Source organism: Gymnoscopelus braueri (genome assembly GCF_963280865.1).
Source record: "Gymnoscopelus braueri genome assembly, chromosome: 14".
Lineage (NCBI taxonomy): Eukaryota > Metazoa > Chordata > Actinopteri > Myctophiformes > Myctophidae > Gymnoscopelus > Gymnoscopelus braueri.
The window spans coordinates 21387454-21401499 of NC_137619.1; the positions used below are offsets into that span (position 1 = coordinate 21387454).

The 14046-nt window shown below is 40.5% G+C and overlaps 1 protein-coding gene across 2 annotated transcripts in view; it reads right to left on the reverse strand.

Annotated features, from left to right (window-relative positions):
- Positions 1–12187, reverse strand: part of abch1 (ATP-binding cassette, sub-family H, member 1) — a 49144-nt gene extending 36957 nt beyond the window's left edge. Inside the window, exons 1-3 of one of the 2 annotated variants that reach the window (XM_080450057.1) lie at positions 12118–12187; positions 5255–5400; positions 1075–1234 (exon numbers count right to left, since the gene is read on the reverse strand). In XM_080450057.1, coding sequence (XP_080306183.1) covers positions 1075–1234; positions 5255–5400; positions 12118–12129 — 318 coding nt within the window. In that variant the 5' untranslated portion in view covers positions 12130–12187. Of the gene's footprint in view, positions 1–1074; positions 1235–5254; positions 5401–8121; positions 8563–12117 lie in introns of those variants that run through there. The other variant, XM_080450058.1, reaches the window with a different exon arrangement.
- Between the last annotated feature and the right edge of the window lie 1859 nt (positions 12188–14046).

Consider the following 14046-nt stretch of genomic DNA (forward strand, 5'->3'; position numbering starts at 1 on the left):
GATCGCGGTTTTAGCCGCGGTTGCCGCAGTTAACCGCAGTTTGGGTGGATTTGGGTCAATCAAATATAATTATTAATTCATATTGGATAAACCGCGGGTGAAATAATGCGGGAATTAAATTAATGATATCAATCTATAGGCCTATAATAGCTTTTAAAAAGCACTAAATTTCACCGTGTGTGCGTTTGTAGTATTTTAATATTACGTCATTTTACACCAGGCAAAAAATAGCCGCTCACGACATGTTGCTTTACAGGCAGCCAGTGTTGCCAGGTTGCGAGAGAAATAAGTAGCCAGGTCTATGAAAACAAGCCCAAAACAAGTGCCAAACAAGCCCAAAAGTCGCAACACAGAGCATTGTTTTTGCTCTGTGTTTTGTTTTCACTTTTTCTTTCTTTTTCTGTAAAGCACTTTGAGCTGCATTTATGTCATGAAAGGTGCTATATAAATAAAGTTTATTATTTTAAAAGTCGCTTATAAAAAGCTTATAAAAAGCCGACATGGCAACAAAGTGGTTGAAAGCGAAAGTAACTTAATGAAGACGTGCGCTTGTTGTTACCATGGTTGTGGATTGTATACAGTCACTGCATCGCGACAGTGGTGAGTAACACTGTTTATAAGAAAACTAACGTCAGGAAAATAACAATTATTTGGTGCGGTTGGTGCGGATCTATAAATAGGATGATATAAGTACCGCGGGTGGATGGCGGATGGATAATGAACTTGTTAACGCGGATTTGGGTGACAAAAAAAGCCATCCGCGCATCTCTAGTTTCTATGCTTTTGCATGAATACAAAATGAAATAAATTAAAAAGTTAAAATCTTGTTCGAAATGACCAAACCTGCCTACAGATGATGTCACTGGTAGGCAGGTTTCTTAACTGTCCACAGCCCTCCTCTGAGACACAGACCAAATAGACAGAAATGGTGGCATCTTATAATGAGTATTAGTGAGGTTGAAAATTGGTGTGGTGGCCCTTTAACACTCATGATTCTGCAGCATGCTGTAGGTACAGTATGTAAAATGCAATTCAGTGCCAGGTGGAAGAAGTACTCAGATATGTGTTGCTTACTTGTGGCATGTATCCCACCATCTTCCCTGGAACCTCATGACCTGGAAATGCAGGCGGCTTCCCCAACACACTGATGTGACCCCGTGAGATCTTCAGAGTTCCTACAATGCATTTCAGCAGCGTCGTCTTCCCACATCCGCTTGGGCCCAGCAGACCATAGCTGCAGTAAACGAGATAAAAACATTCAGCGGTTAAACAAAAATAATAAGCAATAAATACGTTTCAACCACTTAAACCCCAGCATCCGTATTTGCTTTAGCAGGAAAATAGCAGATCGACAAGCTCACATGTCGATCAGCTATTTTCTGCGAAAGCTTTCCCCAAAATAACAGAAAACAGAAAAGACACTAGTATAGAGCCCTGAGGGACCCCGTTTTTGTTTTGATAATGATTTGTATTTTTTTAATATATATAATCAACATGAACATTTTCGACTTAATCGATTAGGCTGATTAACCGATTAACCCTGTATCGTACTTCATTGTACAATGGTGGCGTTCATTTCTTTTAAATAACCAATCTACAAGCTCACAACATTGTGAGCTCAGATTGATTTGACGACATATTGCCCAGCCCTTGCCTACAATAACACATGAGCTGAAAATAGACACTCCCATAAGACAACAAAGCAAATAGATGAAAACACTCAAGGAACAAGAGATAACAGATGAAAACGGTAGCTAGAAGCCAATGTTGACAATAACCGGTAGTCCAGACAAGATAGCAACAGCTTTCCAGCTGACTTGGAATAAAGTAAATTATAAAAAGGATCAGAGTTGAGATCTCACTTGATTTAAAAATAAAATGGCTCTAAGAGACGTGATGTTAGTTGACCCGTGAAGCGATAGATAGCTATTTAGATTGATAGAATTTGTGTTTCACTTCCCTTGTTTCACTTCCTGGATTACATAACATCACAGATGTGAAAGAATAAATTTACATATAAATAATAATAATAATAATCCGTGTTCACAGCCACCTACTTTGCTGTTGCACCCATGTCGCTTAACACAGTGGACATCGCAACCGATGCATCTTTCTTAATATCAAGACACATGGATTTCTCTTACGTGTTTGACCCGCAAGCACAGCGTTGTTTTGAGAGGAACGGTCCGTTCTATACATATATTTCTATGCATAATATAATGTTATAAATTGGTGCTGCAGTTTGTCATTTTGAGGCTCAACAATACACACCTCTAGGTTGTCAGGATGTTGTAACACTGACCCTTGCCCTTCATGGATAAGATAAGAAAGGCAGCTAAATTCCTGAGCTCTGAAGCAAAATAGGCTATCATGTTCATATCTAAAATTCTTACAAATTGTGAAGGGCTTTATATACTTTGTTGTAATAACCGGTCTACAAGCTTAAAGGTTTGGAGCTTGAAGACCTGCTATTTTTGGTGAGCGACACAGGTGTGATCGATCGATCCATGGGGGAACACATGACAGAGAGAAAGAAACAGAGAGACAAACAGATGGGATGAGAGATAAAGGTTTGAGTATGTAAACAGGTGCTTATGGAAAGCGCTAAGCGGATGTTGGAGGTGGGTAAACACCTCATGTAATTGTATATGCTCGCATCCAGTGACAAAGTAGTTAGATACTCTACGTCTAGGATGTAGTGAAGCACTTAGACAGATGATGCAGGGTGGGGTCATGGTGTAGAAAAGTGTAGAAATGGAGAAGGAGACAGAGAGACAGAGAGAGACAGAGAGAGAGACAGAGAGAGAGAGAGAGAGAGAGACAGACAGACAGACAGACAGACAGACAGACAGACAGACAGACAGACAGACAGACAGACAGACAGACAGACAGACAGACAGACAGACAGACAGACAGACAGACAGACAGACAGACAGACAGACAGACAGACAGACAGACAGACAGACAGACAGACAGACAGACAGACAGACAGACAGACAGAACACTTTTTACCAAAACATAGAAATAGAAAGGGGAACCTTCATCTGAGAATGAGGAGGTGAAAGTTTCACTCACTTCTTGTAAATGTACAAATGTAAACATTTGTACACTCAGAGATACAAATGGATAAATGAACACTGAGGATTTTACTGTATAGAGTGCAATGTGTGTGTGTGTGTGTGTGTGTGTGTGTGTGTGTGTGTGTGTGTGTGTGTGTGTGTGTGTGTGTGTGTGCGTGTGCGTGTGCGTGTGCGTGTGCGTGTGCGTGTGCGTGTGCGTGTGCGTGTGCGTGTGCGTGTGCGTGTGTGTGAGTGAGTCAGAAAGACACAGATTCAAAGAGAGTGTCAATTACATTTTTAGTTAAATTAAAACGCAGGTTTCACTAAATAGTGTTTGTACTGTTACAGGTGGCATTATTAGTGTAACTAAAAAGTATCAGAGAATGTAAACCACTTCCCAGAGTTTTCCCAGCTCTCTTGGACAGTAACCTCGCATCACCAGGATTTCCACCACGGAGGAAAGCCTGGTTTTCATTCTAAAACGTGTGATCCGGTTTAGAAAAAAATGGGTTCCAGTGGTGGGTTCCGGTTGGCGTCGCATTGTTTTTGTTCCCCACATAATGCGAATCAATTAGTTTAGTCAACAAAACGATTATACCAAACTAAACACATTTTAAACTAAGGGAATAATTTTGGAGGTGCAAGGCGCTCTTGAGTTCCGCCGTGGGTTATATCCACTCTAGACCGGATCAGAAAAACGTAAAAGGAGTTGATCCCAGGCTACTTGGACGGCACATAAAATGGGAACTGAGGCCTATTCTTCTGCTGCACTACTGTTGCACTCATTTCTAAATCTCACTGGCCAAAATGTAACCATCGGCTAAATGTTTAATAGATTAATGTATAAAGTCTAAACCACTGCTTCAAGCTTTATTTTGTTTCCCTAACTCACAATGGCCCTAGAGGCTTGTTTTGTTTTATCTTCTTTTTTTTCAGATCTGGGCCTGCAGGTATGTGTGAGTGTGACAAAAGTGAAATCTGTGGAATGCTACTGTGCATAAATCACCTGTCATAACACACGCACGCACGCACACACACACAGACACACAGACACACACACACACACACACACACACACACACACACACACACACACACATACACATACACATACACACACACACACACACACACACACACACACACACACACACACACACACACACACACACACACACACACACACAAACTCTACTCTACTCTACTCCACCTGGGGACCTGGGGGTTTGTCTGTATAGTAAAACCAGACAAACATATTATCTTATTATATAAGACAAAAGTCTTATTGGGACATTTTTCTGGTCCCTTTGAGGGAATGGTAGTTTTCATTGCTAAAAACTATTTTAGGCCTAAGGTAACAATTAGTAAAAGTTTCAGGTTGGGGTCATTGTTAGGATTAGGCAGGGGGCAGGGTGGGCGTACTGTATGCGCGCACGCGTGTGTGTGTGTGTGTGTGTGTGTGTGTGTGTGTGTGTGTGTGTGTGTGTGTGTGTGTGTGTGTGTGTGTGTGTGTGTGTGTGTGCCAATGGAGCAGTGCTCCACTGACACACATTCAATGGAATGAAAGACCAATATGGAATGGAATGGGAGAGAGAGCGCCATGAGAACAAACTGTAGCCACAACTCCCAGATCTCCAAAGCGAAACAAAATGAAGGAAGCACTGCAAAAGATAAACACATGGCATTTCTTTTTTAAAGAAATTAGGTCTTTGACAAGTGATTGGTCAGCAAAATCAATGACAATGGCATGAATGTGTTGACAGTCACATTGCCATTTTATATGCTGAGAACATATTTATTCTCTGGGAAACACTGGCCAAGTCAGTGGTGTGCATTGCAGCACATCACCAGGACTGAGCTGCCAGCCATGCAGGACCTCTACACTCAGAGGATCATAAAAGGACCCCAGTCACCCCAATAATGGACTGTTCACTCAGCTACTGTCTGACAATGTTGCTACCAGCTGTACTGTATAAGACAATTAAACACCCTTGAACCTTGAGATAGGGTCGTCTATAAATGTTAATCGTAATATATTACAAAATACAGCAAGACAGACAGACAGACACATACAACACAGAGATGTCAAACAAATCCCTAAGGAGTAAAGTTAGAAAAAGTAGCAAAAAAAAGAATAATACTATCTCACAATCAAAGAATGACGAGTTATCAATGAGTTATTGTGACCCACTCACATGTGGCCCTGTGGCACGGTCAAGTTGAGGTTGCTGATGACCTTCAGTTTACCGTATGACCGGCACACATCTCGGCACCGGATCGCCGAACCCTCCAGTCCAGGGGACGGAACAGGCGGAGCCTCCAAATCTGTCTTCATGTCCCCCTTCAACGGACAGAGGAGAAATATTATTTTTGTACACGATGATCATAAATGATAAACAAGGCCTTTGCCACAATTGAGTATTGTTGGCAAACCCTGTAAAAACCTGAAAGACTGGAATAAAAATATGTTATTGTAAATACAAGGCTTTGGTAATCTTCAGGAATCTGTTAGGAATATGAAATAATCATTAAATACAGTTGTTCTACTGAGTGTATTACATCACACTCTTCTTAATAACATAATAATGTTAATGCAAAAGCATTGGTGGATAATTCTATCTACACAGCTACAATATTGTGTTGTGTTGTGTTGTGTTGTGTTGTGTACATCTAACTTTTATATAATAAGTCCATTTCACATGAATACGCTGTATAGCTCAGGTGTTCAACACAGGTGTAGTGGCCTAAAAATGCATTGATGTGTGTAGTTGAAGCGACACATTAAAGTAGTCACCAGTGGCCACTATGAAGGGAGACTATAACTGGATATGATTTGTCACAGGTGTCAATGGCGTGTCCGCAATCATTTACCCTCTAAAGGTTTTTACATTATGTTCACCATCACCAGAAAGGAATCTGGGTCGGAAAATAACCTATTGAACTGTAATCTCTAATCTCAGGCTCCTTCCACAGGCTTCCCTGTTCTCTGCTCTCCGCCTCCCTCTCTCTTAATCCAGCGTCTTTTATTTCCCAAGTGGGAGATTTGAGGGAAAGCTTCAAGTAATCTTTGTCTGGCCTTTGGCACTACAGCCTACATTATCATGCCACATTATGTTATAACTAAAACAAACTCATCATCAATGTGTATGAATTTGTCTAAGCTATTCGAAAACAATTTATTTGATGTCTGCAAAATGAGGATAAACAATCACATATTCATTTTAGACATAAGTCTCAATAGTAATGTATTGTCCAGCCTGAGGTAGTACTGTGACTTTGTTACCTTTTGAGGATTTGTACTTTACTTGAGTAAAATGTTCTGTAGACATTTACTTTTTACTACAATACATTTCCCCCTCAAAGTACTTGCTACATTGCAATTCAAAGCCAATGAAAAACAACAATTTGGGCCCGATTGACTAAGCTGTTTACACCCATATTTTTAGTGTAAACAGCTTTATGGTCTTAAATGGGGGCATGGAGCAATGCAAAGGAACTTTCATATGAACACGCCTCTGACTTTCAGGCAAAAATGAGGAACAAGAGTGATCCGCACAAATCAGGGATTTACACGCCCCTTTGTGAATTGCACGTCGGTTTTTGCTTAGAGAAAATACACCCTCCTTTAGTCACTTTATTTACACGTTATTTACACTGATATTTAGCTTAGTGAATTAGTTATTCAGCCTGGTCAGTGTGTTATTTCTACCAAGGAAGATGTCAGCAGCAAATGCAACATCATCATCACCCATATCCATATCTAAGAAATACTGCACTCTATGAATTCTTATTGGCTGAAATGATCTCTGAATTCTCAAAATGTTCCTACAATTTTAGATTGTCATCAAAACTGGATTTTTGTTCATTTGAACACTTTCATTTGTAAGATGGTAGGCTACCATACAGAATAAACATCATGGGGGGGGCTGGGGGGGTTCATTACATTTTATTAACAGCATTTATTTTTTGTTTTGATACTTAAGTATATTTAATATCAAATGATAATTTGTGATATTTTAGTACAGGTAATATCAGATAGCCTACTTTATAAGTAATTTTCTGGTGAGATATCTCTACTTTTACTCAAGTGTGGCTTTCAGGCAGGCTATCCAACTTCTGCTCTGCGTCCAGGTCCAGCCATCAACTTATTTTGAGTGACAGATAGTCTATGTAATCAGTTCAGATAATCTTTCAAAAAAGATCGCACAGCCATTTCTGCTGTGTTCCTAGCTTTGGATCACAAGACGGTCATCGGTCTAGCCTTGATACAAGACTGTCATAGATGACCATCTTGTGATCCAAGGCTATTAGTAATAGTCATCAGTCATGCCATGTCAGATCTGGGAACACTGTAGCCTTAATACAAGACTGTCATATAATATATGACAGTCTTGTATATCAAGGCTACATTGTTCCCAGATCTGACATGGCTTAAATATACAGACAGAGAAATAGACAGTGGCATAAAGTAACTAAGTACATTTACTCAAGTACTAGTACTTAAGTAACATTTTTAGGTATTTCTTACTTTACTGGAGTATTTTAAAATTTCTGTACTTTTGCTTCTACTCCAATAGCCTACATCTCAAAGGCAACAAATATTGTACTTTTACTCCGCCACAATTATTTGAAAACTTTAGTTATTAGATTTGGATTATTATTACAAAACATACATTAACCACTTCAGCCCTATACGTTTCGGCCATTTGAAAATAGCTGATCTACAAGCTCACAGTGTCTCGCGATGCAACGCATTGTGAGCTTGTAGATCTGCTATTTTCAAAAGATTTTTATACATTTGAAAACTTATGAAATGGGACATTCTGCATAATGAGTGCTTTCTACTTTTGGTACTTTAAGTACATTTTGATACCAAAACTTTTACTCAAGTAAAGTTTGAATTCTGGACAGAGTAACAGAGTACTTCTACATTGCAGTATTGATACTTTTACTACTTTTGCAAAACATTTGAGCACTTTTTCCACCACTGGAGATAGAGAGAGACAACATATTAGCCCTGGCCCCTGGGAATAACTTAATTGAGAGACTGACCAAAACTTACCTGCAAAGGCGATTTGGTGGAGAAAAGTGTGAGGGATGGAGAGTCTTTCCTGTGTAGGACTACTCGTGGGTCTATAAAGGGAAAGATCTAACCTGCTCTGGACCATCGGCTGACAGATACAATTGAACCAGCGCAGTTGTGAATGAAGTGGTAGAACAGATTCAGTCCTGCTGCTAGGCATTAATTCGGACGCGCAATGTGAAGGGATCGATCCTCTGCATACCGTTGATATAATGCACCTGTCTGTGTCTGCACAACCGACCCGCCTCCTTCTGCCTCTGCATCTGTCTGCTAAGCTTCATACATGTCACATTATATGATAGTCTTCTTACCTCGCAACTATAGCAACAACACCGTGCCGAATATGCCCAGCGTAAAGATACAATAATTTTGAAAAAACAGAAGAATGCGCCTCTGGCATATGCGCCTGCATCTACTCTCGCAAGGTTGTAAACAATGAAAGCTCCGTCAAACCAGCTGAAATAAACATAGAGTTAAAAATAACACAAGTGTCAAGTCGGACGAGCATAAGCATGTGACTTCCTTTCCGCGGATTTCAATATAAAATTAACGGAGACAATATTTTTTACATTATTATAATTAACCGTTTAAACCTCATATGGGTAACCGGAGTCCCTCAGGGCTCAATACTAGTGAATTTTTTGTTATCTGTTATTGTGGGGAAAGATTTCGCTGAAAATAGCCGATCGACAAGCTCACAACGCGATGCAACGCATCGCGTTGTGAGCAGAGCTTGTCGATCGGCTATTTTCAGCGAAATCTTTCCCCACAATACTGATACTGGGGTTTAAGTGGTTAATAACAGTGTTCTAGAGGGGAAAAGTATTGGACACAACATTTATAATACTAATTCAGTCCAGAAATTTTGTTGTGTACAAAATTGCACATTGGACCCAAATGAGTAGGATATTACTTAGGCTATTTTACTTCTAGATCTAGTTGAGCACCCACAGGCAGCCACTTTAAGTCTGGGTGCAAATTGCTTTAATGTCTATTTGCAATGGCTGAACAGTGTTATGGAACACGTGTTCATAGTTATTTTCACAAATTTTGTTGAAACAGCAAATACATTTACACACCTCATTCTATCTACATTGCATGTAAATGTATAGGCTACTTTGAAATAGGTAGGCACTGTAGTGTACATTTTAAAGCTGTATAGCTTTGAATAATTACTTACCCTATTTGTGATGGGGCATATTTATTTATATATTTACACCAAATATAAAGTTCTAATTATAAAATTATTAAAAAAAACAAAAAACTTGTAGGCTACTTATGACACAACTTTTACCTGACATTCCTCAATACAAATTCATTTGAGTGCTATAGGGTTGATCACATCACATGATACAGAGCTTGGCCTTGTGGTTCACTGTATGCCATGGCTGTATGCATATAGCAGCGTGAGGTGACCTGTGATTGGTGTAGCAGTGTTAACTGAGATGAGATGTAGACAAACAGCCTAATAATACAAACTTGTAACATTAAAAGGAGCACTTCACCCATTTCCAACTATATATTTGTATAATTGTTCCCCACTAATGCTCATTATAAGATGACACCATTTCAGTCTACTCACTCTGTGTCTTATTGGTGGGCTGTAGACAGTGTTGTGTTCTAGTTTTTTTATGAAGGTATACTATGTTTATTCCCTGCCTCCCACACGCACGGCATGCACGCGTCTATAATGAATTAAATGTAAAAAACGCTGTTTTGAACAGTTTATGAAGGTGTACGGTGGCGACGAAAAAAAATCTCAAGGTATACGGCGTACACAGCATCTGACGGTAGAACCCACCACTGGCTGTAGACCATGGGTTTTCAACTGATTATGAACCAGGGACCACCACCCTGACTGAGAATCAACCTGGGGACCACTGTTGTGTTGGGAGGGGGGGATATGGGTGTGGTGTGGGGGGAAAAGCTTGAAATTAAATAATGACTGTTAAGGCCTTAATTTAATTTAATTTGTTAATTCAAGGTGAATTAAATCAAGCCCTTAACAGTCATTATTTAACTGAGATATATATGCTAGTGGTCCAGAGCTCAGAAAAGATTGAGAACCACTGATCCATTCCTTTCCCATGGTTGCCCTTATACTGTTCTCTTAACCTTTCTATATTAAACTCATGTTAACTGATTCATTGCAACATATGTATGAGCAAGCACATGCGATTGATATGGGCACATTTCCTGCTAATGATGACTCAACCAGGTAAACCGGTACAGTTTCCCTTGAAGTTCTAACTCCCATTTCTGTGGAAGTTCTTGACATCCGACTTCCAAGTAACTGATGCGTCATCATACATCATACTGTTTCTCAACTAGTGGTCGATAAAATAAAATATAATACAAATCTTCACTTTCCTACATTACTAAATGCATGATCAGGGACCACATGCAATACCTTCACGGACCACCAGTGGTCCACGGACCACCAGTTGAAAACCCATGCTGTAGACAGTTCAGAAACTAGCCCACCAGTAACATCGTAGATACTTGATCTTGATACTTTATTGGCACAGTATCACCAATTAAAAGCACCATCATCTGTGGGGATTCCCAGTTTATAGAAACTACAGCCTTTCTCTTCCTGGAAAGCAATCTGAAATAAAAGCCGTTGTTCTTAACTTCTTGCCTTAAAAATTAAAATGAAATGACCAAACCTGCCTACACTGGTAGGTAGGTTTCTGAACTGTCCAACGCCCACCAATGAGACACAGAGTGAGCAGTCTTATAGTCTAGTGCCATCTATTAATGAGCATTAGTGAGAAGTGAGGGAGACCAATTAGCCTTTATGAAGATAAGGTTGAAAATGGCTGAAGTGCTCCTTTAATCATCAACACAACTTTTATTTTGAAATCAAGGACCGGAAGTTACACTCATCCGACTTGACATACATTTCGGTCCTTCTTTGCGCTGCTTGACATGCTAAACGCTCGCTTGACAGGTAAACCATGAGGTAAACCGAGCAAGTCTGCTCCGATGACAGTGTCTACTGACCGCCTGCCAAGTTGACAACATGCGTCACTGGTGACCGCTGGTACGAGGGCCGCTCACAATCTAGAACAGTGGTTCCCAAACTTTTATAACTAACTTCTTAAACATTTTTTTTTGTTTCATGGAATTTCTTTGATTGTTTTTTGTATTTATTTATTCATGAAATTATTTTGAAAAATCATTGAATCATTTTTCAATTCATGAAAAAGGTTAGCATTTTTTGGATAAAAAAAATGTTTTTGAAATAATTAGAAACAGAATGTAGGAAACAAAAAATAAAGGCATATTTAGGCTACTCGTAACCCATAAAAATGTGTCCGCGACGACACATGGGTCCCGACCCACTGTTTGGAAAACAGTGATCTAGATTCTAGAAAATCGACTCAGCAAGGGAGGAAAGTGGGATTGTACCAGCAGTGAAACAGTTGTGAGCTATTTATAATCTAGATTCTATGCCAATGATCACCGTGCTACCGCCACTGAACAGCTGTCATGAATAACAAACACCCTATTTGCTTGACAGCCAGATATATGGTTGCGCGCCGTGTCGCGCTGAGCAGATCTACAAGCTCACAATGCTTCGCGTTTGCCTTGCGTGAGCTTGTAGATCTGCTATGTTCGGTACGCGCAACGAAGCTCAAACACTTCTCCTTTTCAATGATTGATGCAGTTCATCAAACGCTGCAGTGCGTGCGTGGCTAAATGCGCGCGCGCTTGCGGAAAAAAAATCTTTACATCTGTGTGATCTCTGTCTCGACGAAAAACAATGTCCGAATTTCAGCTTGCTTTCCTCGTGATAGCGAAATGATAAATGACCGAATTTCTGACTTTCTTCTCCATAGACTTGCTGCATCCTTCGTGCACCACCCGGCCTCCATCCCCGTCGTTTGCTGCAGCAGCTCAGCAGCAGCAGCATCGTTCAGCCCATCAAAATATACATCACTACCCCAGAAGCATCCTTTTTGCTCTTACCCGTTCCTCCATCTCCGTGCTTTCCAGAGGTTCTTCTGTAGTCGCATCATGACCAACTGCTGCGTCCGCGGCCATGGCTGCGGAGGGGACGGGGCGATCGTCTGACGCTGCGCGCTCGGTGCAGTGATGGAAGATGCGCACTTAATGGCCACTGAACTCAGTCAATCTCTACATTACATTGACATAGTGTGGTGCTGCCCTGCCTATAACGCATTCAGTCTGTGCCTATGGGGATTACTATTCCCTATTCTCACATTGCCGCCTAGCTATAGCCTAAATCCACAAATGCGAAAACATGTGATGTGCCTATTAATAGTATAGCCTAGACTATGGCTATGGTTTTAACCTGTGGCTGTAGGTCCATCGGTCTGCTAACTCAGTGGTTCTCAACCTGTGGGTCGGGACCCCCAGGGGGGTCCCCACATGATGGGGGGGGGGGGGGGGGGTCCCCATGTCCCCTGGTCCCCTGGTCCCCATGGGCCCAGATGATTTTAAAGACCTTTTTAATACCTAAAAAAAGGGGGGGGAAGAGAAAGAAAAGAAAAAGACCATTACTGCATCAAAAGTAATCAATAAACTATACTATAAAAACTGGTCAAACATTGGCCCATAATGTTTGTCAAATAATATAAGAAAGAGACAATTAACATTTTTGGAAAATAGCAGATCTACAAGCTCAAATGCCTCCTGTTACGAGGCGTGGTGAGCTTGCAGATCTGCTATTTTCACAATATTTATCTGTGGAACCGAGTCAAACTAATTTTGAATGCCTCAACTCCTATACATTCCAAGTGCTTGTCAGCATGGGGGTCCTCAGTTAAAAAACGTCAAATATGATTATTTGGGGGGGTCATCACGGCCTGAAAAGGTTGAGAAACACTCAGGGGCCAGCTATGGGCTGCGTCCACCCAGTGAATAGCTGGGTGTATAGCTGTCCTTCTTTAGTTCATCCTCACTTCATTCAAGCATGTGTCTGCTGGTCTTGTGCTGTGCGGTTACATTTCCTTATCCCATGACAGACTCAATCAGTCATCCAGTGCGATAGGCTACATTAGACGTCTGGTCATTAAGAATGGATGCATTAGGTTAATTCATCTTGAGGAAAAAGAAAAAAGAAAAGAAAACCTTCTGAAAACGCAGCAGAATAGTAAAATATGGCTAGATGAAGCAGAAATAATAATTGGATCTGTTGATTAGGAATAGCCTAGATGCATCCTTTCTCCCATGCCCTGCTCTTTAAAAGCTTCACAAAACTATTATATGAGTGGAGGTCTCATCGTTAGGAGTGACAAATAATAGAGACATAGACACATTTATACTTTATCAGTCAGTCAGTCAAACAGACGGTCAGTCAGTCAGTCAGTCAGTCAGTCTGTCTGTCTGTCTGTCTGTCTGTCTGTCTGTCTGTCTGTCTGTCATGAACAGAAACAGAAATTATATGGTTTGATGCTGCAATAGCTGTATTTTCCATGGCAACCACTAGATGGGGGCACATGATAATGTACATTATTCATAGAGTTACATAACCTAATAAGTATTACATAATATATAAATAGCTATTACCTGTTATAAATATAACAGTTTGCCCAAATGAGCTCAATCGCCTACACACACACACACACACACACACACACACACACACACACACACACACACTTAGCCTAATTTTGCCTAATTTATATGTACTTTGTCGCATGACAAATGTCACTCGCTGAAAATCACTAATTTTTAGTAAGTGACATAAAGTATAAATGAACCTGTAGCAGTCAGATTCAGATTGCACGTGTTCAGTCATCATGCATGTGCTGTCCCTCCTCTTTCGAACAGGAGTTATTTCTCTGTCTCTCCCTCCTAGCCCTACCGAAGGTGAATTTGATTTATGTTCTTGCAGACCACATACAGATTAAGTACTTCAAATGAAGTAATTTA